General features: G+C 44.9%; 2 protein-coding genes across 2 annotated transcripts; both read left to right on the top strand.

Annotated features, from left to right (window-relative positions):
- Positions 1 to 1,314: 1,314 nt before the first annotated feature.
- LOC116911672 (intelectin-1a) lies at positions 1,315 to 11,056 on the top strand. The gene is made up of 7 exons (XM_032915626.1): positions 1,315 to 1,423; positions 2,010 to 2,108; positions 3,923 to 4,170; positions 4,491 to 4,649; positions 5,147 to 5,267; positions 6,192 to 6,295; positions 10,783 to 11,056. Exons 1-7 carry the CDS (start codon positions 1,366 to 1,368, stop codon positions 10,933 to 10,935), a joined length of 942 nt encoding a protein of 313 aa, XP_032771517.1. The 5' UTR covers positions 1,315 to 1,365; the 3' UTR covers positions 10,936 to 11,056.
- Positions 11,057 to 19,303: 8,247 nt separating this feature from the next.
- On the top strand, positions 19,304 to 19,825 carry LOC116911286 (macrophage migration inhibitory factor-like). The gene has a single exon (XM_032915193.1). It carries the CDS (start codon positions 19,351 to 19,353, stop codon positions 19,696 to 19,698), a length of 348 nt encoding a protein of 115 aa, XP_032771084.1. The 5' UTR covers positions 19,304 to 19,350; the 3' UTR covers positions 19,699 to 19,825.
- The last annotated feature ends 2,667 nt before the right edge of the window (positions 19,826 to 22,492 follow it).

Below are 22,492 nucleotides of genomic sequence, written 5' to 3'. Positions count from 1 at the left end.
GAATTGCAAATCTTATATATCGCAAATTTTATATATATAAAAATTAGACCTTTCTATTTTAAGCCTAAGAGTGCACATCCACTCACCAACATTTTTTTTTAAATCATATCAGGAAGCTGAGGGCAAGAATGGGTGCAAGAAATTAACCATCACCCTGATCATCAACCCAGCCTTGGCAAGCAAGGCAGGGCAGCCGGTAGTAGTTGGGCTTCCATTGTTCTCATTCCCTCAAAAAACAAAAACAAAAACAAAAACAAAAAAAACCCCTCCCTCGGTCAGTTATTGAGAGTGTGTCTTTCTGAACTTTAAATTGTTCCCCAAGATTTTCTATGTCAAGGCCACTGACAAAAACACCTTAATTAATTAATTAATTAGCTTTATTAACCATCTGCATCTCTAAATTCTTGCTAAGGGTAGTGGTTGAATCATTAATCTGCTCCAGCTGCAATGCTCAAAGATTGATCACTAGTCTTGTGTCAACGACACTGTCCAGTGAGGGGCTAGAAAGCCCCTTAAAGTTTTCATACAACCCATACATTAAAAGGTTCATGGTGGCTGCAAGGGCCACGAGGAGAGCAAAACTCCTCAAAAGCATGAAGTCCTCAGGATAAGTAGTCCTCGGGGCTCTGCCTCTCCAAGGCACACCCATTGTGATTGTGCTAACAGGCAGGCTGAATCCCGTGAGTTCTACAGCCTTTTTGCTGTTCCTCTTGCATGACCCCCAGTCAGTGGGTTACGGGAAACCTAGTCGCCACCGCCACTGCCACCGCCACCGCCACTGCCACCAATACCAATACTACTTGTAATAATTTCCTTTTCTTATGAATGATGATTATGGTAGATGTTAGGATTTAAAAAAAAGAAATATATACTTTATAGGAAAGATACAAACTGAAAATCAAGTCCAACATCACGTCTTGGAATATGGAACAATCCAAGTAGAGCTCACTGAATATTTGTCTTCTAGAGCTCACTAATTTCAGAATTACCCTGTAATAAAACAGATGTTCTATCTACACAGGGCATTTTGCCAGAAGGAAAGCTTGCGCCTCACTGGGTTTTCCCTATAAAAGGACCAAAGTCTCACACATGCTTGAGCCTCAGCAAAGAAAGGTTCCTGTCAATAGCCGGCTAGCAACTCTCAGCTCCTGTCAGGTACAGAGGGAAGGTGACTGCTGTTTGCGGAATAGGGGGGGGGGGAAGAATTTTTGGCTCAGGTCACAGTTTAAGCCAGAAGGTGCTGAGTTTAAAACCGGAAAGGGGCCTTTGAGTATTTGAAGGACTAGGTAGGAGCCGAGACAGGGATAAGGGGAAAAGAAGATCAGGATAGAGAGTGACCTTCATCTTGCTTTTCTCTAGACGACCATGACCCAACTCGGCTTTCTGCTGTTTCTCATCGTTGCCACCAGAGGGGGCAGTGCGGGTGAGTCTCGCTACAGGATCTGGGGGGTCTCTGAGGGCCAGAGATCATGCTCCCTCCCAATAGGATTCCTCTGTGTAGCTCTGCCTGTTCTGGAACTCACTGTGTGGACCAGGCTGGCCTCAAACTCAGAGATCTGCCTGCCTCGGCCTCCTGCATGCTGGGATTAAAGACATGCACCATTGAAGATCGCCTGATAATGCCTTTTGAAAAAATATTTTTTGAAATTAAAAATTAAAATTAAAGTAATTGTGTTATTTTCCCACTCATCCATTTTCCTCTTCCCTTCCAGCCCTTCTCAACTATGCCCCGCCCCTACTCTCTACCAAAATAAATGCCTTTTTTCCTTAATTGTGGATATATAATTTATATTCCTGAACATATAAAGACGTCCGTCCCCATTGAGATGATGCCTTTGAGGTGTAGGCTGGGTGCTTATTGCCTCTTGAAGAAATTAGCCTGTGGCGGTGAGCTTCTGAGACAGGTCCTGGTCCAGACTGTCTGTCTGTCTGTGGTGCTAGGGACACGGTTCTTGCAGACAAGGAGAGACTGGGTGTTGCATAACGGCGAACCTCTGCGTTTTCCCTAGCTAAAGAGGACCTGGAAACCAACAAAGGGACCCATTCTTTCTTTGACTCTCTGTCCAGAAGCTGCAAGGAAATCAAGGAGGAGAACACAGGGGCTCAAGGTGAGTGACGGGACATTTGAAACGTACGCTGTCATCCTAGCGCTTGGGAGCTGAAAGCAGAGGATTGTAAGCTCCAGGACAGCCTGGGGGAGACCCTGAATCAAAAACACAAACAAAAAACCCAGTTAGGAAATCAGGCTTTTGTCCTCTGGGACAGTCTTTGTATGTATGTATGTATGTATGTATGTATGTATGTATGTATGTATGTATGTATGTATCCATCCATCCATCCATCCATCCATCCATCCATCCATCCATCCTAGTACACAGTGTTCGGCACCTATGCCTGCAGGCCAGAAGAGGGAACCAGATCCCATTACAGATGGTTGCGATCCACCACGTGGTTGCAGGAATTGAACTCAGGACCTCTGGAAGAGCAGCCAGTGCCCTTAACCTCTGAACCATCTCTCCAGCCCAAGGCTTTATTATTACTTTTTGCCTTTTTTTTTTTTAAAGATTTATTTATTTATTTTATGTACAGCATTCTGCCTGCATATGTGACTGCAGGCCAGAAGAGGGCACCAGATCTCATTACAGATGGTTGTGAGCCACCATGTGGTTGCTGGGAATTGAACTCATGATCTCTGGAAGAGCAGTCAGTGCTCTTAACCACTGAGCCATCTCTCCAGCCCGCCTTTATTTTTTAATATAGAAAATATGATAAAATATACATAGTGGGTGAAAATCGCCACCTAATCACTTACAATGGTTTCCGGAGCAGCCTTCACAATGGTACTGATCCCCACTACCCATCTCCAGAACGTTAGATGGTGACTCCATAGCCACCAAGCAGTGCCTTTCTGTAGTCCCTGGAACTGCTGTTCTGTTTCCTATGTCTATGAATCTGTTCATTCTTGCTACCTCATATGAGTAGTGTGCTCCATGGCTCATACACTTAACTTATGTAAATTATTATTATTATTATTATTATTATTATTATTATTATTATTATTATTATTGTTATTGTTATTTACGTGTCTGTGGATGGGAAGGTGTCCGTGTGTGCATAGGTACCTACAGAGTCCTGAAGAGGTCATCTAGTCATCTGGAGCTGGAGGAACAGGCACTTGTGTGAATGCTGGGAACCCAACTCAAGTCCTGTGCTAGAGCAGTACTTGCTCCTAACCACTGACCATTTCTCCAGTCCACCTCATTCTTTTTGATCTATTGGATATATGGGGATGGACGCAGGACTTACTGTGTATCATATACAGCACAGTATGTTGCTTATTACTTTTTAAATTTTCATTTATTTATTTTAGATTTATTTATTATATAGAAGTACACTGTAGCTGTCTTCAGACACACCAGAAGAGGGCATCAGACCTCATTACAGATGGTTGTGAGCCACCATGTGGTTGCTGGGAATTGAATTCAGGACCTCTGGAAGAAAAGTGCTCTTAACCACTGAGCCACCTCTCCAGCCCTCCCCTTCTCCTTTTTTTTTAATAGAGAGAAATCCTTAGGTTGTTTCTGTTTTTCAGGTCTTGTTCAGAGCTGTAACGAGCATGAATGTTCCTGTTCCCAGTTCTTTGTCTATACTGAGCGGAGTTGCTAAGTCCTTTGTGATACTATGTTTAACTTGAGGAGAAATATCACTGTCAGTTTGGGTAATCCTGTGTTCTGCCTTACTCACTGAAAGTTGGCTTTCTGAACTCAGGTGGATCTCAGTATCCCCAGGGACACATGGGATAGGACACTCAGGGTGGGAGGCATTAGCCATGTTTGTAGTTCCTAGAGACATTTTGCTTCTGGAACTGTGATGGCCAAGGAGTCTGCATACAGGATGACTGTGGGACTGGTTTTCTCCACAGATGGCCTCTATTTCCTGCGCACGGAGAATGGTGTCATCTACCAGACCTTCTGTGACATGACCACTGCAGGTGGTGGCTGGACCCTGGTGGCTAGCGTGCATGAGAACAACATGCGTGGGAAGTGCACAGTGGGCGATCGGTGGTCCAGTCAGCAAGGCAACAGAGCAGATTACCCAGAGGGGGATGGCAATTGGGCCAACTACAACACCTTTGGGTCTGCAGAGGGTGCCACAAGTGATGACTACAAGGTTGGTGCACTCTGTGGTATGCGCTGGCAAAGTGTGAGGATGTGGGTGTGACTCAAACACGCCAGGGAGAGGGCTGGAAGGTTGCACCTTGACACCAGGGCTGAAGAAGTGAAAAATGCTGATCCTGGATCCCAAACTCACCCACCTAGGCTCATAGGTGAGTAGGTGGTGGCAGGGGGAACATTATTATCCTTGGAACTGGGGGTATCTGAGCATGGCTGGAGCCCAGAGAGATCAGCTCTGCTGAGCGCTGTGCACGTGGGTCTTTTGCTCAGTGAAGTCTCCTGCTCTGGTCAGGCTCAGTGTTGGGTGCTTTCCAGAACCCTGGCTACTTCGACATCCAGGCTGAGAACCTGGGCATCTGGCACGTGCCCAACAACAGCCCCCTGCACAACTGGAGGAACAGCTCCCTGCTGAGGTACCGCACCTTCACTGGCTTCCTGCAGCATCTGGGCCATAATCTGTTTGGCCTCTACCAGGTACTCAAGACTCCTGGCTGAGGCTCCTTCTCACGGGTGTGGAGAGAGGCGGGTGTTTGAGGTTGGGTGGGAACCATCATTCTACAGGCTTTGTGTTCCATGTTTCCCTAACTCTAAAGAATAATGTGGTTTTCTTAGGATGTTTGAGCCAAGGAAGGCAAGGGTTAGGGATATGTAGAAAGCTGAGGAGAGGAGAGGAGAGAAGTAGGTAGGGGGAGAGAAGAGAAGGGAAGAAGGGAAGGGAAGGGAAGGGAAGGGAAGGGAAGGGAAGGGAAGGGAAGGGAAGGAAGGGAAGAGAAGAGAAGAGAGAGGCAGCGACAGAGATAGAGACAAAGACAAAGACAAAGACAGACAAAGACAAAAGAAAGCATTATTTCTTGTGTGACTGGTTTGGAAACAATCTCAGTTACTGTACCAGTGCTCCTCCATGTAGGGCAGCATTCATAGGAGTTCCGATGCCATAGTCCTTACCCAGTAACTTCTTTTGTTCCTTGTAGAAGTACCCGGTGAAATATGGAGAAGGAAAGTGTTGGACTGACAATGGCCCAGCGTTACCTGTGGTCTATGACTTTGGTGATGCTCAGAAGACAGCTTCTTATTATTCCCCCTATGGCCAGAGTGAGTCTCTAATGCTCTTCTGAACTCTCGGTCGGACAGACGATCAATTCATTTGCCAACCGTCGAAGCAGCCTGCTCTTCCTCTATGTTTGTGTTTTGTTTTACTTCATTTGCATGAGTACCCTTGAGTTCTGAACTATTACTAACCAGGATACTGGAGCACTGAAGGTTCAGGAACTTGGCTGAGAGCACAGGGGATAAGCAGGAGAATTGGCATGGAGTTTGATTTCTGTTGTGAGAGGTGACTATTGTGTTGTTTGATATAAATCCAAAGGTGGCACATACCCTTCGTAGAGGTTGAGCCTATGTTGTGTAATTTCAAGCTCTTATTATTCGTGGTTGGCATATAAAAGTTTAAAATGAACAAGAAGAGTGTGGCAGTACAAGAGTCAGTGTACTGGCTAACTGTCCCTCAGAGGTCAGTGTCATCTGTGTTACTCTTCATAGAAGCCTTCAGCAGATTGGGGTCTTTTGAAGACTAACTCCTGGACTCTGGGGTTTGGAAAAGGCTCCTCCTGGTTACATTTGTAGGTGGGATGCTTCAGCCATGGGTCATGGTAGGGTCATACTCCACCAGTCAGTCAGTCAGTCAGTCTGCCTTTCTGTCTTTTTTTCCTTCTTCCCTCTCTTCTCCCTCCTTTACTCCCTTCTTTCTTTCTTTTTCGTTTTTGAGACAGGCTTTCTCTGTGTAGCTTTTGTTGTCCTGGAACTCACTCTGTATTTTAGGTTGGCCTTGAACTCAGAGATCAGCCTGCTTCTGCCTTCTAAGTGCTGAGACTAAAGGCATGCCCCACCACCCAACTGCCATCAGTGTTTCTAATGTGTTGAAGTAGAACCTGTGCCTTGCGTTTACAATTTCTGGGTTGACTTTAAGACAACTGTTTCTAGACCCTTCCTTGAATGCTTTCTACCTTTTCTTTTCAGGGGAATTCACTGCAGGATTTGTTCAGTTCAGAGTGTATAATAATGAGAGAGCGGCCAGTGCCTTGTGTGCTGGCGTGAGGGTCACTGGATGCAATTCTGAAGCTGTGAGTCTTTTTAAAAATACTATTTATTTTATTATATTAAATTATGTATACACCTGTGTCTTCTGTGTAGGTATACGCATGTGTGTACATGTACCCTTGGAAGCCAGAAGGTGTCAGATTCCCTGGAAATGCAGTTACATGTGATTGCGACATGCCTGACATAGGTGCTTGAGGAAACAGCACTGAGATCCTCTGCAAGAGCAGCAAGTGTTCTGTACTGTTGAGCCATTTCTCACGGGTCTTATTAGGGACCAAAGGGGTCTGTGAGTAAGACTGAGTTTTTCAGTGTCTGTTGAGCATGGGAGACTGTCACAGTAGTGTGAGCATGTAAGTGAGAGTATGATCTTTCTAGGTCTCAGGGATCAGAACTTCTGTGTAGAAACAAATATCCTATCTTGTAGAAGACCAGAGTCAATGTTAGGAACGTCTAATGCACTGTGGGTGTTAACTTAGATTTTATGATAAAACACCCGCTATATAGACCTACGATGACACTTGTGTTAAGAAGACCTGTAGAAGCCTTTCGGGGCTTAAGGTCAATACAGAGATTGTCAATGCCTTTGGGGTTAGAGAGATGACAGGTGTTGTCACTTTCCACCCAGGGTTTAGCCTTAGCTTTCAAAGTGTAATATATCCTCTCCAGGGCTTTACAGATACTCATTGTGTTGAGAAGTGACTAGAAGAGTTTAGACATCTGGTAGACCTCACTCATGCTATTCTCCTCCCTACTACAGGCACTTTCTCTGGTTAGAGATCAGAATGTATATTGATTGTGAGGTCAGGTACACTTAGCTCCCCTGCAGCTACCTGACATTCTCCTAAGTCTGGGATCATTAGATTCTTGCTGTTTATTTATTTTTCTAGTTTGTGGCAAAAAGCAGAATGAGGAGGGAATCTTTGTGTAGTCAACAGTGGGAATTAACAAGAAAACCAGATTCTCTTGGAACTCAGATCTCCTCAAACTAACAGTCTGAGAAAAGTGTCCTCAACTCCTGACAGGTGGCCCTGTTTCATGGTTTCATTCTTTGGTCATCAGAATATCGATTCTCCAGAAAGGATGTGGAACCTTTGCTGACTAGGAGGCCCTTGATTGTGATGGAGGGTGATGAGTACGCAGATAATGAAAGGGAAGGTCTCTGGGAAATCCTGGATCCTATTCACCTTTCAGTCATGTTGAAGAATATGAAATGTCATACACATAGGTGTTAGTGTGTATTGTCTTATTATTCAGCATAGTCTGCTTTGAGCACTCAGACTGTAACAGTACAGGAGACATGAAACACCATGTTTGTACCTTGCTAGCACTTAGGAGTTTAGACATTCATACAGATGTATAACTGTTTTATGACATATTTTAACTATAATAGAAATAAAATCTAAGGAGCTTGGGTATGGCTTGAGTGATAGGACATTTGCCTAGTGTGCAGGTTTTGGTTTTTAGTGACATAAAGCGAAAGAAAGCAAAACACAAAACAAAACAATATTTCTAGGGCCCACAATGAGCACTGGAAATGGCAGAGTACTCTGACTGCAGGCGAGGATTTTTGGTTTTGAGACAGGTCTCATATATCTCAGGTTAGTCCTCAACTACATGGTGAGTTGAGGGCTAACCTTGAGCTTCTTATCCTCCTGCCTTTACCTTCCCAGTTGTAGGATTAAAGGTATGTGACACCACACCCAGTTTATAGGAAAGGTAAGTTTTGAGTTGAGTCTTGGGAGATGGACAGAAGCTTATGATGCAGAGCCAATTTAGGGTGAGTGAATAGTGTGTTTAAGTTTACCAGTGTTTCTAGCGTGTGGTATTAAGGGAAAGCAAGCTGTGTTTCAGCTTTGGTGTATGGGATGGATGTAGGGTAGAGGCAAGAGCTGATTTAGGAAGTGTTAACAGGAACTAGAGCAGGGAGAGACTTTTACATTACCCTAGTGAGTTTGTACTGTATATGTAAATGACGGGGGCATTTTAAAGGGAAGACTGGCTTGATTATCTGTGTGTTACAAAGATGACACAGTACGATAGATTTCAGTGGGGGGAGAGACTAAGCACAAAGAGAGATGGTTTTCATGGTCCAAATGAAATCATAAAGTAGGGCAGTATCCACATATGGGGCTAATGAACACCAATGATTTAAAATTTATGACCAGATGAGTACACTGCATGGGAAGAGTGTCTAGGATAACCTTATGGTTTTCACTTGGGGGAGTGAATACCATTTTAAAATTTTTATTAAAGTTTGCTTAACCGATAACACAAAAGTTATGTGTTAATAGGATACATTGTGATGGCTCAATACAGGGATAGATCACACAATGTTTAAATCATCCTGCATCCTCAAAAAATATGCATTTCCTTATGATGAAAACATTCTATTTTCCTCTTATACTAGTAATTTTATGAGGGACATTTCTGCCCCACTCTATCCGATTTAGCTCCTATGTTATTAACAAGCTGCTGACATTACACTGGGCAGTTTCTGAACTATTTTAACTCTACTAGGCTATCAATAACCAGATAAATGCCTCAGTACTTTCCAACTGAGTCTTGCTCTGTTCCATGTGTGTCCTCAGGGCTAGCTTCCATTAGCCATGAGTTTATGATCCATCCTGCATCATGGTGACCTTCTTTTTCCCTTCTCCCTTGTCTTTCCTCTTATGGTCCCTACCTGAGATCCATTCACTCCATCTGAGGTTCTGACTTCCTCTCTCCCCTGCCCAGTCAGAGACTCTACCTTTCTATTTACCAATCAGAGATAATTGAGGAACATTTTTTGCAGCACATTGGTTAATACAATGCCCATATCCAGACTGCAACCTGATCTTGGGGCATAGAGCTCAGCATATGGTCTAATCACAGTGCACTAGACCAACCCCAACATCCTCTAACTTTTGAATGTTGAAACTACTATCATTATTATCACAATCATTCTTCTCTGAAATAGCACACTAGTATTTCCTGTTTCTATTTAACTGGAATCAATTTCTTTACTTCCCTTATTTTTATGATAATGTCAGCAAGTCCAAAGCCACTGAATACCATTTATTAAGTTACAATTTCTGAAAGAAGTTAGGTTTGGAGTCAAGGAGGGATTTACACACATACTGTGCATGATGGGCCAATGATGGATTGTTTATATGACAGTGGTTCCATGTGGTAGTATTGCTGTTTGAGCACACCCTATGATGTGTCCAGAAACTGTGGCAGAACAGCCAAAGAATTTCTCACAATAAATCCCCATTGCTAAGTGGCACATGGCTGTAACTCTGTAACTAACTCTGCCCCTCCCCCCCCCATGTGAAGTGTGAAATGTTGGTATAACAATTTGAGTGGCAGATGAATTTAAGATCTTTAGCCCAAGAAACATCAGGGCTGGAGACAAACAGTTTGAGGCATTGGTGAATATTTGGTTAATTAAAGGCAGAGGGGTGGCACAAAGTAGGGAGTTATAAATGTGTTCCCTCTGGGAAGTAGCACTTAAGGAATTCATGAAGGAAAAGTCTAACCAGGGAACCTGAGAATGGAGATTCAGAGGAGTTGAAGGAAAAGTAGGAAGAGACAGTCATGCCACTAAAGCTACTGGAAGGGCCTTTATAGATCAAATAGATCAAGGCTGCCAGTGGAGAGGCTGGTGAGGGACACAGAGTCCACTGAATTTGGCTATTAACGTGTCTCTAGATTCATTAGGTACATTAGTCAGTCTTTTGTCTCTGTGATAAATACCCAAGAAAAACACCTTAAAAGGTTTTATTTAGTTTCTTAGGTTTTAGGCTATGGTCAATTGACTCCATTGTTGTTAGATCCATGGTGAGACAGAACCATCCTACAGGAAGGGCATATCAAAAGTGTGGCTTACTGAGAAGTGACTAGGAAAGTGAGAGGTGGCATGAAAGGCCAGGGAAAACCATCTCCAAACACATGTTCCTCTGTGGCTGAGGAGATAGATGGCTTACCGGATAAAAGTCCTTGGGGTGCAAGTTTGGTGACCTGAGTTCATATCTATCTCTAGAACCCATAGGCCATCTGCACACAGTTGTGGAAGTTTCTATAATCCCCGCGTTCCCTAGAGAGGAATGGGCGACAGACAGGAGCTTCCCCCAGAAGCTGGTAGGTCAGCTTCACACAGTGGTGAGGAGAACCAACTTATACAAGGTGGAAAGGCAAGGCCCGAGATCTGAAGACTGCCCTCAAACGCCTGCATTTGTGTCACGTGGGTGTGCGTGTTCACCCCAAACCACTTCCTTTCCCAGTGACCTATTTCCTCTAACCAGACCCCAACTTCCACAGCTCCCAATAGTCAATTCAGAATCATGAGCACCCCAATGACTAAGCTATTGCCGATGTAGGTAGGGTCCTCTCATTGAATCCCTTCCCCTGCGTCTGAATCTTACTTTCATCGGGATCTGGTCTTCAGTGCACATGCCTTTTGGGAAGGCGCTTCATATCCGAATCGTCTCACCAGCTGACCTCCCCTGGCTTCTCCTGTGTTTTCCAGCACTGCATCGGCGGAGGAGGATTCTTTCCAGAAGGTAACCCCTTGCAGTGTGGAGACTTCGGGGCGTTTGATTGGAACGGATACGGAACTCACACTGGGTACAGCAGTAGCCGGGAGATAACTGAAGCAGCCGTGCTTCTGTTCTATCGCTGAGAACTCTGTGGGGTGGACCCAGACTTCTCCAATCTGTAGGCTCCCAGGCATGGAGAAACACTGACCTAGTAACTAGAATGCTAATGACCAGAAAAGCGGAATAAATCATGTTCATTGAAAACTTGGTGTCTTCATGAATTCTTTCTGTGCAGGGGTAGGAGATTTCAAAAGAGTTTCTGGTTCCCCTTGACGGCTGTTCTTGGAACATCAGGGCTGGGAATCCTGATACATTGCTAGAAAACACACGAGGAGTCAGGAAGTGCCTTCCCAGAAGGTGTGTGTACTGAAGACCAGGTCCCAGTGAAAATAATATGCAGAGGCAGGAGAAGGGATACAATAAGGGGATCCTGCCTACATAATCAGTTGATTAATCACTGGTGTGTTCATGAGTTTGAACTGACTTTTGGGAGGTGGTAGAGCTGTGGAAGTTGGGGTCTGGTTAGAGGAAACTGATCACTGAAGGAGTGAGTAGCTCGCTTTTGAAGGGCACCTTGTCTTGGCCTTTCCTGGTCTTTCTTGGCTTCCTTGCCACTGTGAAGTGAACTATAGTGCTTTGATAGGTCTTTCCTGTACATTTCTGCCTCACTCTGGATTTAAAAGCAATGGAGATAAATGGCCAGGGGTTGAAATCTTGGAAGCCATCAATCTAAAGAAGTCCTTTGTCTTAGTCAGGATTACTATGATGAAACACTATGGCCAAAGCAGCTTGAGGAGAAAGGGTTTATTTGGTTTGTACTTTCACATCACTATTGCAAGACAGGCACTAGGCAAGAACTGCTTCAGTTCATCTACAGACAAAAATACTGTCCAGGGGTTGGGGATTTAGCTCAGTGGTAGAGCACTTGCCTAGCAAGCACAAGGCCCTGGGTTCGGTCCCCAGCTCTGAAAAAAAGAAAAGAAAAAAAAATACTGTCCAAAAAAATAAAGGACACACTATGCAGAATAGTCGATCAATAACTCTGCCAAGACAGGGTAAGCAGTTCTTCAAAATTCCGCTTTACAAGAGTCCGTCAGATGATCCTGAGCCAAAAGGTCAAAGACTGATGCTCCAATGTTTTAAGGAATGAGGACTGCCCAGGTAGTCAGACATCTCTACAAATTGGTTAAGTTTTGGAAGCTATGTTTTGTGCTTCCTATATTTTCAGGTAATCTTTAAGTCATTCTCGGATTTCTGATGAGGCTGAAGACTAGTTATAGTGTCATAGTCAACTCAAGTTGTTTAACATTGAGAGAGATGATATAGATTTGAGAAGATGGTTTGCAGATGGTAATACAAGCTAAAACCGGAACATAATTCAGGTATAAAATTATAAGCTCTTTCAATTAGGATAGATTAGAGTGCTTTATCTAAGTTGACAAATATGATGAAGTGAGTGTTAAGTGCATTTTGTGGTAAAAAAGAAAAAGGCGTGCTTCGCAACTGGTTCCTGTGGTTCCTGCATATGGCCTACCTACCACTCTGCACTTTCTCCCCTATGCACTGCTGGGCATTCTTTCTCTCCCAGGCTCCCTCTGACCCGGGCAGTCTGCAAGGGGTTCACTCACAATTCCTTTGGTGGGTTGCCACCACACCAGGCATACACATCCCACTTCTGTGGTGGGCCCAGCACATCCCACCACCACACACTATCTTGAACTCAATTAAGTAGCCCATGAAAGAACACACCACACAATAACCTCTGACTCAACTGATAAGATATAATTTGCCCATCTAGACAGCACAAAACCCTATACACACCCATCCCTTAAAAATATTCATAACCAAAGGGGTTGGGGATTTGGCTCAGTGGTAGAGCGCTTGCCTAGGAAGCACAAGGTCCTGGGTTCGGTCCCCAGTCCCGAAAAAAAAGAAAAAAGGAAAAAGGAAAAAAATTCATAACCTGTATCTATGTGCAGAGAGAATCTTAACATCTGTCACCATGTTCTCCCAGCTCCTCCTCCTTGCTCCAGCCCCCTCTCTGCTTCTCCCTCCCTTCTAAAACCTCTGTTCCCACCTCCCTTCCTTCTCGTCCAATGACAGACCTCGTTTTATCTTGTCTGCCTTCACCTGCACAATCACATCAACCTACAAGTGTATTTTATACTTTATAATTTACATAATTGTAATGGTTATGCTGAATTTGTAACTGAAAGAAAAGAGTCTTTTAATTGGACAAAAAGGGGGAAATGTTGTGGCGTTGCCCCTGGTGCTGTGTGTATTCTGATGTTAATTCTGCTTCCTCAAGATGGGCTGCCCCCACAAGGAGTGGATCATGTACTCAGGAGACTTCATGTGAACCTTCTTCCCATGTTACCTGGTCAAATAAGAGCTAGAGCCTGTGACTGGGCAGTGGAAGAGAAAGGTGGGACTAGAGGTTTTAGAGAGTGGGGGAGAGTAGGGAATGAGAGGAAGAAAGGAGAAGGAAGAAGAAGAGTTAGAAGGAAGATGGAGCAGAACCACGTGGCCTGGAGAAGTTGCAAGTAGCAAGGGATCTCATAGCTGGGGAATGGCGTAGCATAGTGAATAGTGAATAGTGAATAGTGAATAGTGAATGAATAGTGAATAGTGAATAGTGAATAGTGGATAGTGGATAGTGAATAGTGAATAGTGGATAGTGGATAGTGAATAGTGAATAGTGGATAGTGGATAGTGGATAATGGATAGTGGATAGTGAATAGTGGATAGTGAATAGTGAATAGTGGATAGTGGATAGTGAATAGTGGATAGTGAATAGTGGATAGTGGATAGTGAATAGTGGATAGTGTGGATAGTGGATAGTGAATAGTGGATAGTGGATAGTGGATAGTGAATAGTGGATAGTGAATATAGTGATAGTGAATAGTGAATAGTGAGATAGTGGATAGTGAATAGTGAATAGTGGATAGTGAATAGTGAATAGTGGATAGTGGATAGTGAATAGTGGATAGTGAGTGAATAGTGGATAGTGAATAGTGAAGTGAATAGTGAATAGTGAATAGCGAATAGCGGATAGTGAATAGCGAATAGTGGTGAATCTGCCCAATCTAGGCATGCAGCTCATAACTATTATAACTGAGTTTTGCATTTTTACATGACTTTATTGGGGTTAGAGATTTACTGCAACACAGTATTTCCTAAACTCTTTCATACAACTGCTATCTCTTGGTATCACTTGTGAGCAATATGTGTACTGTACACATTTGTTGACCATATTTTAGTTTTAGCTTTTTTCAGCTGCTCTGACATCACAGATAGAACATAGAAATTATGTTTCTGAGGTCATCTTCCTAAGGCATTCTCTGATTGGCTTTATAAAAATATGATGGCCAATTAGCTGGGCAGGAAATGAAAGGCTAGACTTCCTGGGAGGGAAAAAGGAACTCTGGGAAGAAGAAAGAGTTTTCACCAGGAGAGATGAGAGAAGATGGACATGACTACAGGCCTGAAAACTGTAGCTAGCCACATGGCTGGGTGTGGCTAGATGATCAGGTTAACTTAGATAAGCCAGTTGAGCGTCTGCCCAGCTAAGGCCTAAGCTCTGAAATATTAAAATGTCTCTGTGTGTTTATTCGGAGAACTAGGTAGTTAAGAAACAGCAGTGAGGGCTGGAGAAATGGCTCAGTAGTTAAGAGCACTGACTGCTCTTCCAGAGGTCCTGAGTTCAATCCCAGCAACCATATGATGGTTCGCAACCATCTGTAATGGGATCCAATGCCCTCTTCTGATGTGTCTGAAGAGAGCAGCAGTGTACTAACATATATAAAATAAATAATTTTTTCATTTTTTATTGGTTATTTTATTTATTTACATTTCAAGTATTCCCCCCTTCCAGATTTCCCCTCCTCAAATGCCCCATCCTATTCCCCCTCCCCTTTGCCTCTATGAGGGTGCTCCCTAACACATACACCCATTCCCACCTCACCACTCTAGCATCCCCTTATGCTGAGGTATCAAGCCTCCACAGAACCAAGGGCTTCCCCTCCCATTGATGCCAGATAAGGCCATCCTCTGCTACATATGTAGCTGGAGCCATGGGTCCCTCCATGTGTACTCTTTAGTTGGTGGTTTACTCCCTGGGAGCTCTGGGTGGTCAGCTTAGTTAATATTGTTGTTCTTCCTATGGGGCTGCAGTCCCCTTCAGCTCCTTCAGTCCTTCCCTAACTCTTCCACTAGGGTCCCCAGACTCAGTCCAATGGTTGACTATGAGTACCTGCATCTGTATTGGTCAAGTGCTGGCAGAGCCTCTCAGGGGACAGCTATACCAGGCTTCTGTCAGCAAGCACTTCTTGGCATCAGCAATAGTGTCTAGGTTTGGTGTGTGCAGATGGGATGGATCCCTAGGTGGGGATGTCTCTGAATGGCCTTTCCTTCAGTCTCTGCTCCATTTTTTGTCTCTGCATTTCCTTTAGATAGGAAAAATTCTGGGTTAAATTTTTTGAGATAGGTAGGTGGCCCTATCTCTCAACTAGGGGTCGTACCTATCTACTGGAGGTGGTCCCTACAGGTTCTATCTCCCCTTTGTTGGGTATTTTGGCTAATGTCATCCCTGTTGGGTCCTGGGAACCTCTTGCTTCCCTGACATCTGGGACTTTCTAGTGGCTATCCCCATTCCCCACTCCCCACTATACACTTTCCTGGCCATCTGTACTTCTCTTCTGTCTTTTCCCATATCTGATCCCCCCCCCTTTATCCCTCCCACTCCTCTCTCCTTCCCACATCTCTCCCTCCCTCTATCTCCCATGATTATTTTGTTCTCCCTTCTAAGAAGGACTGAAGCATTTTCACACTTTGGTCTTCCTTCCTCTTAAGCTTCAGATGGTCTGAGTTGTTTCGTGGGTTTTCTGAGCTTCTGGGCTCCACTCATCAGTGAGTGCTTTCACTTCTTGCTCTGTATCGCTCACTCCTCAGCCTTCCCTTAGGCAGAGCTTGTTGTAAATGTTTGGTGTGAATACTGAGGTTCAGAGAGATGAAACAGGAGGAGAGAGACGTTCTTTTCTCCAGGTGATAGAATGTTTAGGTAGAAAGTCTAAACTACAGCTGAAGATCAGTTATCAGAAGATGAAAGGGGAACGTTTTTTACTGGATACAAAGCTGAGGTGGAAATCAGTTGAATCTAAGTAGTAACAGATCCATGTCTTGAGCTGTCTTCAGCTTGCAGGAAGTTCTTCTTTCCAATCTAGCAACTTGCTTCACTCTTCATGAAACCTAAGACCTGTAGATGAACTGTACTGTGCAGGATGAGTCACAAGTTGCAATATGCCACCAGATGAACCTAAACCCTCATTAGAGATGGGAAAGTGCTAAGTCTAGTGTTACAGGAAGTATGCATTTCATTGGAACACTGGTCTTAGACCCAGATGTAATTCAAATCTCTTTTGTTAGAAATTATGGAACTCTGTAAATACATAGAGAAAATATTGGCTTAACAAGTACAACCTCATAAAAGTTTCCTGGGAACTGTCAAAGGAGCCATGTAAACAATGCAACAGCCATGCTATGGCACTAAGATAACCCTGTGCACAAGGATGAAACAGCACCTAGGAGGAAGGGATCCATTCCACTGAGGGGAAGTAGCAGTGATGCTCAGGAAATGATGGAAAGACACTGGGGCAGGAGAGATGGCATAGGGAATGGAGCACCAGGGAGATGATACAGGTGATGGAGCACCAGGGAGATGGAGCACAGGTGATGGAGCACCAGGGAGATGGTACAGGTGATGGAGCACCAGGGAGATGGAGCAGGTGATGGAGCACCAGGGAGATGGAGCAGGTGATGGAGCACCAGGGAGATGGAGCAGGTGATGGAGCACCAGGGAGATGGAGCAGGTGATGGAGCACCAGGGAGATGGAGCAGGTGATGGAGCACCAGGGAGATGGAGCAGGTGATGGAGCACAAGGGAGATGGGCAGGTGATGGAGCACCAGGGAGATGGAGCAGGTGATGGAGCACCAGGGAGATGGAGCAGGTGATGGAGCACCAGGGAGATGGAGCAGGTGATGGAGCACCAGGGAGATGGAGCAGGTGATGGAGCACCAGGGAGATGGAGCAGGTGATGGAGCACCAGGGAGATGGAGCAGGTGATGGAGCACCAGGGAGATGGAGCAGGTGATGGAGCACCAGGGAGATGGAGCAGGTGATGGAGCACCAGGGAGATGGTACAGGTGATGGAGCACCAGGGAGATGGAGCAGGTGATGGAGCACCAGGGAGATGGAGCAGGTGATGGAGGACCAGGGATTTAGAGCAGGGAATTAAACCCCTACACCGCAAAAAAGTGAGACCAAAGACCTAAGTCATAGTTCACAGTTCTGGGAAAGTCCCTAAGTGTACTAACCTTACCTTTTGGCTTCTGTAGCTCTGCCTATTGCTAACTGCTTTTGGCAATTGAAGTGTGTCAACCAGGATCCATTTTTGTACATAAAAAGCCAACAATAAATCTTGTGGCTACATGATTTGGTCTGCATAATGGATTCCCTGGGTAGCCCACCAGCCAGTGAATAAAGGCTTTCTATTTGCTATAGGAATCTGTATATTCCCAACCTCGCGGTCATTTGAAAATTAAACTATTCCAAAATTTTTATTCACTTATGGTGATATGTTTCTTCCCAAACAGTACCCCATCCCTCCCAGAATTCCACTGAGCTCACTGTCTTTCCTGTTAGCAGGACAAACAAGTCCCGTGTTCCTTCTGGAGTCCTTATTGTCTCCTCTGCATGGGGAAGAAGGTGAGGAAGGGGGTGTCCATAGCATTCAGAATTCTAGGATGTCTCCAGCTAGGGTTGTAGGATAGTAAAACCAAGAGGATTACCCAGCCTCTGCAGCCAGAAGCCTCGGGAATTGAACATCCTGTGTAGCACTAGAGAGGTGACTCTAGGCAAGAGCTCTTGGATGATGACAGGGCTGGGAGGTGGAGCTATGGGGAAGGGGGTGGGTTGCAGTAGGGGTGATCACTGTGCAGCCTGGGTCTGCAGAGGGTGCCACAAGGTTGGTGCACTCTGTGGTATGCGCTGGGAAAGTGTGAGGATGTGGGTGTGACTCAAGCACGCCAGGGAGAGGGCTGGAAGGTTGCACCTTGACACCAGGGCTGAAGAAGTGAAAAATGCTGATCCTGGATCCCAAACTCACCCACTTAGGCTCATAGGTGAGTAGGTGGTGGCAGGGGGGCCATTATTATCCTTGGAACTGGGGGTATCTGAGCATGGCTGGAGCCCAGAGAGATCAGCTCTGCTGAGCGCTGTGCACGTGGGTCTTTTGCTCAGTGAAGTCTCCTGCTCTGGTCAGGCTCAGTGTTGGGTGCTTTCCAGAACCCTGGCTACTTCGACATCCAGGCTGAGAACCTGGGCATCTGGCACGTGCCCAACAACAGCCCCCTGCACAACTGGAGGAACAGCTCCCTGCTGAGGTACCACACCTTCACTGGCTTCCTGCAGCATCTGGGCCATAATCTGTTTGGCCTCTACCAGGTACTCAAGACTCCTGGCTGAGGCTCCTTCTCACGGGTGTGGGGAGAGGCGGGTGTTTGAGGTTGGGTGGGAACCATCATTCTACAGGCTTTGTGTTCCATGTTTCCCTAACTCTAAAGAATAATGTGGTTCTCTTAGGATGTTTGAGCCAAGGAAGGCAAGGGTTAGGGATATGTAGAAAGCTGAGGAGAGGAGAGGAGAGGAGAGAAGTAGGTAGGGGGAGAGAAGGGAAGGGAAGGGAAGAGAAGAGAAGAGAAGAGAAGAGAAGAGAAGAGAAGAGAGAGGCAGAGATAGAGAAAGAGACAAAGACAAAGACAAGACAAAGACAGACAAAGACAAAGACAAAGGAAATCATTCTTTCTTGTGTGACTGGTTTGGAAACAATCTCAGTTACTGGGCCAATGTTGTGCTCCTCCGTGTAGGGCAGCGTTCATGGGAGGTCCAATGCCATAGTCCTTACCCAGTAACTTCTTTTGTTCCTTATAGAAGTACCCAGTGAAATATGGAGAAGGAAAGTGTTGGACTGACAATGGCCCAGCGTTACCTGTGGTCTATGACTTTGGTGATGCTCAGAAGACTGCCTCTTATTATTCCCCCTATAGCCAGAGTGAGTCTCTAATGCTCTTCTGAACTCTCAGTCAGACATACGATCAATTCACTTACCAACAATTGCAGCAGCCTGCCCTTCTTCTATGAATGTTTGTGTTTTGTTTTACTTCATTTGCATAAGTACCCTTGAGCTGGGAACTATTACTAACCAGGATACTGGAGCACTGAAGGTTTGGGAACTTGGCTGAGAGCATAGGGGATCCTCAGGAGAGTTGGCATACGCACTGGGGAAGCTTGGCTCTAAGGTCTACTCTTAGTGATCCCAGTATCAGTCAGGTGCCTAAGGACAAGGACAAGTTCATGTATACAAGGCAGAGCAACAGAAAAAAATAGAGACACCGCGCTTTGCACCGTCCTCCGGCCGTCGCTCTCAGTCTCTCCGCCACCATGCCTATGTTCATCATGAACACCAATGTTCCCCGTGCCTCCGTGCCAGAGGAGTTTCTCTCCGAACTCACCCAGCAGCTGGCGCAGGCCACCGGCAAGCCGGCACAGTACATCGCAGTGCACGTGGTCCCGGACCAGCTCATGACTTTTAGCAGCACGAACAACCCCTGCGCCCTCTGCAGCCTGCACAGCATCGGCAAGATCGGTGGCACCCAGAACCGCAACTCCAGCAAGCTGCTGTGCGGCCTGCTGTCCGATCGCCTGCACATCAGCCCGGACCGGGTCTACATCAACTATTACGACATGAACGCAGCCAACGTGGGCTGGAACGGTTCCACCTTCGCTTGAGCCCGGGCCTCACTTACCTGCACCGCTGTTCTTCAAGCCTTGCTGCACGCAACGTTCTGTGTTTATCCACCCGTAATGATGGCCACCTTCTGGTCGGGAGAAATAAATAGTTTGAGACCAAAAAAAATAAAATAAAATAAAAATAGAGTTTTACTTCTGTCATGAGGGGTGCTGGTTGAATTGTTTAAAATAAATACAAAGGTAGCACATCAAAGTGCTGAGCCTACACTGTGTACGTCAACGCTATTCTTACTTATACTTGGGATATAAAGATTTAAAAGAAAAGTTAGCAAGATAAACATGAACAGGCCAAGCGTGGATGCATTCGCTAACTGCTAGGATGAGCCCTTGAAGATATTCAACAGAGACCTTCCTGAATTAGAAATTTCTCCACTCAAGCTCTTGAAGATGAGGACTTTTTAAGGACTGGCCCTTGAGTCTGGGAGTGGGAATAGGTGAGGATTTCTCAATGTGTCTGATGTTTTAGGTCATATATCCTGAGCCTGGCATCACCGAACTCTGGATTCACAACTATTCTAGCACTTTCCATGAATGTTGTTTTCTATCTCTTGTTTTCAGAGGTATTCAAAGCAGGATACATCCAATTCGGAGTGTTTAGTGCTGGAGTGAAGGTCATTGGATATCTGTGACTCTATGTATTGACCAAAAAAGCTCATGCGTAATACTGAGCTTGCCAGTATGTATCTGTGTATACAAAGCATGGAAGACTGTCATGTTAGGATGTGTACATATGTGAGAATGTGACCTCTTATACCTTGCTTGGTCTCAGGTACCAGAGCTTCTTTCTAGATAAAGATATCCTTTCTTGCTGACGACCATTACAAACTTCTACTGCACTGTTGATGTTTACTGGGATTTTAGGATAAAAGACCCCTTACATAGAGTTACGATGACACTTCTGTTTAGGAAGTCTTGTAGATTTGCAACCGCATAAGAACAACAATACCAACCAACAAGAGCTCCCAGGGACTAAACCACCATCCAAAGAGTACATATTGACAGATCCATGGATCCAGCTGCATATATAGCTGAGCATGGCTTTATTGGGCATCAGTGTGAGGAGAAGCCCTTGGTCCTGCCAAGGCTTGATGACCCAGTGTAGGGGAATGTCAGGGCTGGTAGGCGGGAAGGGGTGGGTGGGGGAACACCCTCACAGAAGCAGGTCGGGGAATGGGGGCATGTATAGGGGGTTATAGAGAGTTTATGGACTGGAAACCAGGAAAGGGGATAACATTTGGAATGTAAATTTTAAAAAATCCAATAAAAAAAAAAGAAAAGAAAAGAAATAGTAAGAAATAGAAGGAAAAAAAAAAAGGAAGTCCTGTGGAAGCCTTTAGGGTTGAAATTATTAGAGAGATACCAGGTGTTGTCACTCTCCACCTAGGATTTAGCTTTAATGGTTAAACATAACCTTTTCGGGGTTGGGGATTTAGCTCAGTGGTAGAGCGCTTGCCTAGCAAGTGCAAGGCCCTGGGTTCGGTCCTCAGCTCCAAAAAACATAACCTTTTCAGGGCTTGCAGAGATGCTCATTGTGTTGAGGGGTTACCAGGAAGGTACTGGACATCTGGTAGACCTCACCCATTCCTATTCTCCTTCCTTCCTATCACAAGGAATTTCTCTTGTTGGATGTTGGCATTATCAACTTACTGCAAAGGCAGGTGAAGCTACCTATGTCCCCTGAGCCTGGGATTGTTAGACTTATACTGTTTTTTGTTTTGTTTTGTTTTGTGTTTTTTTAAATAATTTATGGCCAGAGGCAGGTTGAGGATGGAGGACTTTTACTGCCCCAGTGAAAGCTGTAACAAATTAGCATGTTCTTGCTAAGCATGGTGGTGTACATCTTTAATCTCAACACTCAAGCAGTAGAGACAGGCAGATCTTTGTGAGTTTGAGGCCATCCTATTCTACATAGTAAGTTCCGTCTCTGTCTTGGGGCTGGAGAGATGGCTCAGTGGTTAAGAGCACTGACTGCTCTTCCAGAGGTTCTGAGTTCAATTCCCAGCAACCACATGGTGACTCACAACCATCTGTAATGAGATCTGACCTCTTCTGTTGTGTCTGAAAACAGCTACAGTGTACTCATAAATAAAAGTTTAAAAGAAGATCCCGTCTCAAATAAAAAAAACAACAACAACAATTGGCATGGTTTGGGGGATCTAGCCCTCCTGAAAACCTCAGTATTTATTCATTCCTCAGTATTATCTTGTCCTTCAGGATGAGATAGCGTAAAGCCAAGGAGGAACTTGAGACTATGGTGGGGAATGACAGAAGTCACAGAGTATGTAGTGTTGAAAGAGTAGCAAGCTGGTTTCAATTTTGGTACCTAATTTAGGATACAGGAAGAGCTCATTTTGGAAACATTAAAACGCATTAGCTCAGGAAAAGACTTTCATGTCGTGGCTTTGGGACTATATAAGTGATGGGCACCACCTCAGTGTTTTAAAGGGGAGATAAGAGTGAGTCAAGCATTCTTTTCAAAGATCACACTGGTGACCTGGAGGTAACATATTCTAGTGGAAGAGAGTCTGAGCACAAGGAAACAAGTATTAAAATGGCTCCCATGGTTCAAACGAAAGCCTGGGGTAGTGTGATAAAATTGGAGCGTGGTAAGCACTAAAGACTTTCAAAGATTTTAAATTTATTAATAGCTGAATACAGAGAATAGGAAGGGAAGGTGCTGAATAATTTCGAGATTGTCATTTGAGTGAGTGAGTATCAAGTAGTAAGCGAAGATGTCTGGATGCCGAATATGTTTGGGATGGGAGGGAGGATA

The sequence above is a fragment of the Rattus rattus genome, chromosome 10 (assembly GCF_011064425.1).
Source record: "Rattus rattus isolate New Zealand chromosome 10, Rrattus_CSIRO_v1, whole genome shotgun sequence".
Lineage (NCBI taxonomy): Eukaryota > Metazoa > Chordata > Mammalia > Rodentia > Muridae > Rattus > Rattus rattus.
This window is presented reverse-complemented; position numbering and strand designations above follow the sequence as displayed.

What these genes read in the sequence shown, in the direction of transcription:
- LOC116911672 (XM_032915626.1), top strand. Translation starts at nt 1,366, where the DNA reads ATGACCCAACTCGGCTTTCTGCTGTTTCTCATCGTTGCCACCAGAGGG. An exon ending in GGAGAACACAGGGGCTCAAG is followed by an intron (nt 2,109 to 3,922) that starts GTGAGTGACGGG and finishes TTTTCTCCACAG; the next exon opens with ATGGCCTCTATTTCCTGCGC. An exon ending in CCACAAGTGATGACTACAAG is followed by an intron (nt 4,171 to 4,490) that starts GTTGGTGCACTC and finishes GGTGCTTTCCAG; the next exon opens with AACCCTGGCTACTTCGACAT.
- LOC116911286 (XM_032915193.1), top strand. Translation starts at nt 19,351, where the DNA reads ATGCCTATGTTCATCATGAACACCAATGTTCCCCGTGCCTCCGTGCCA.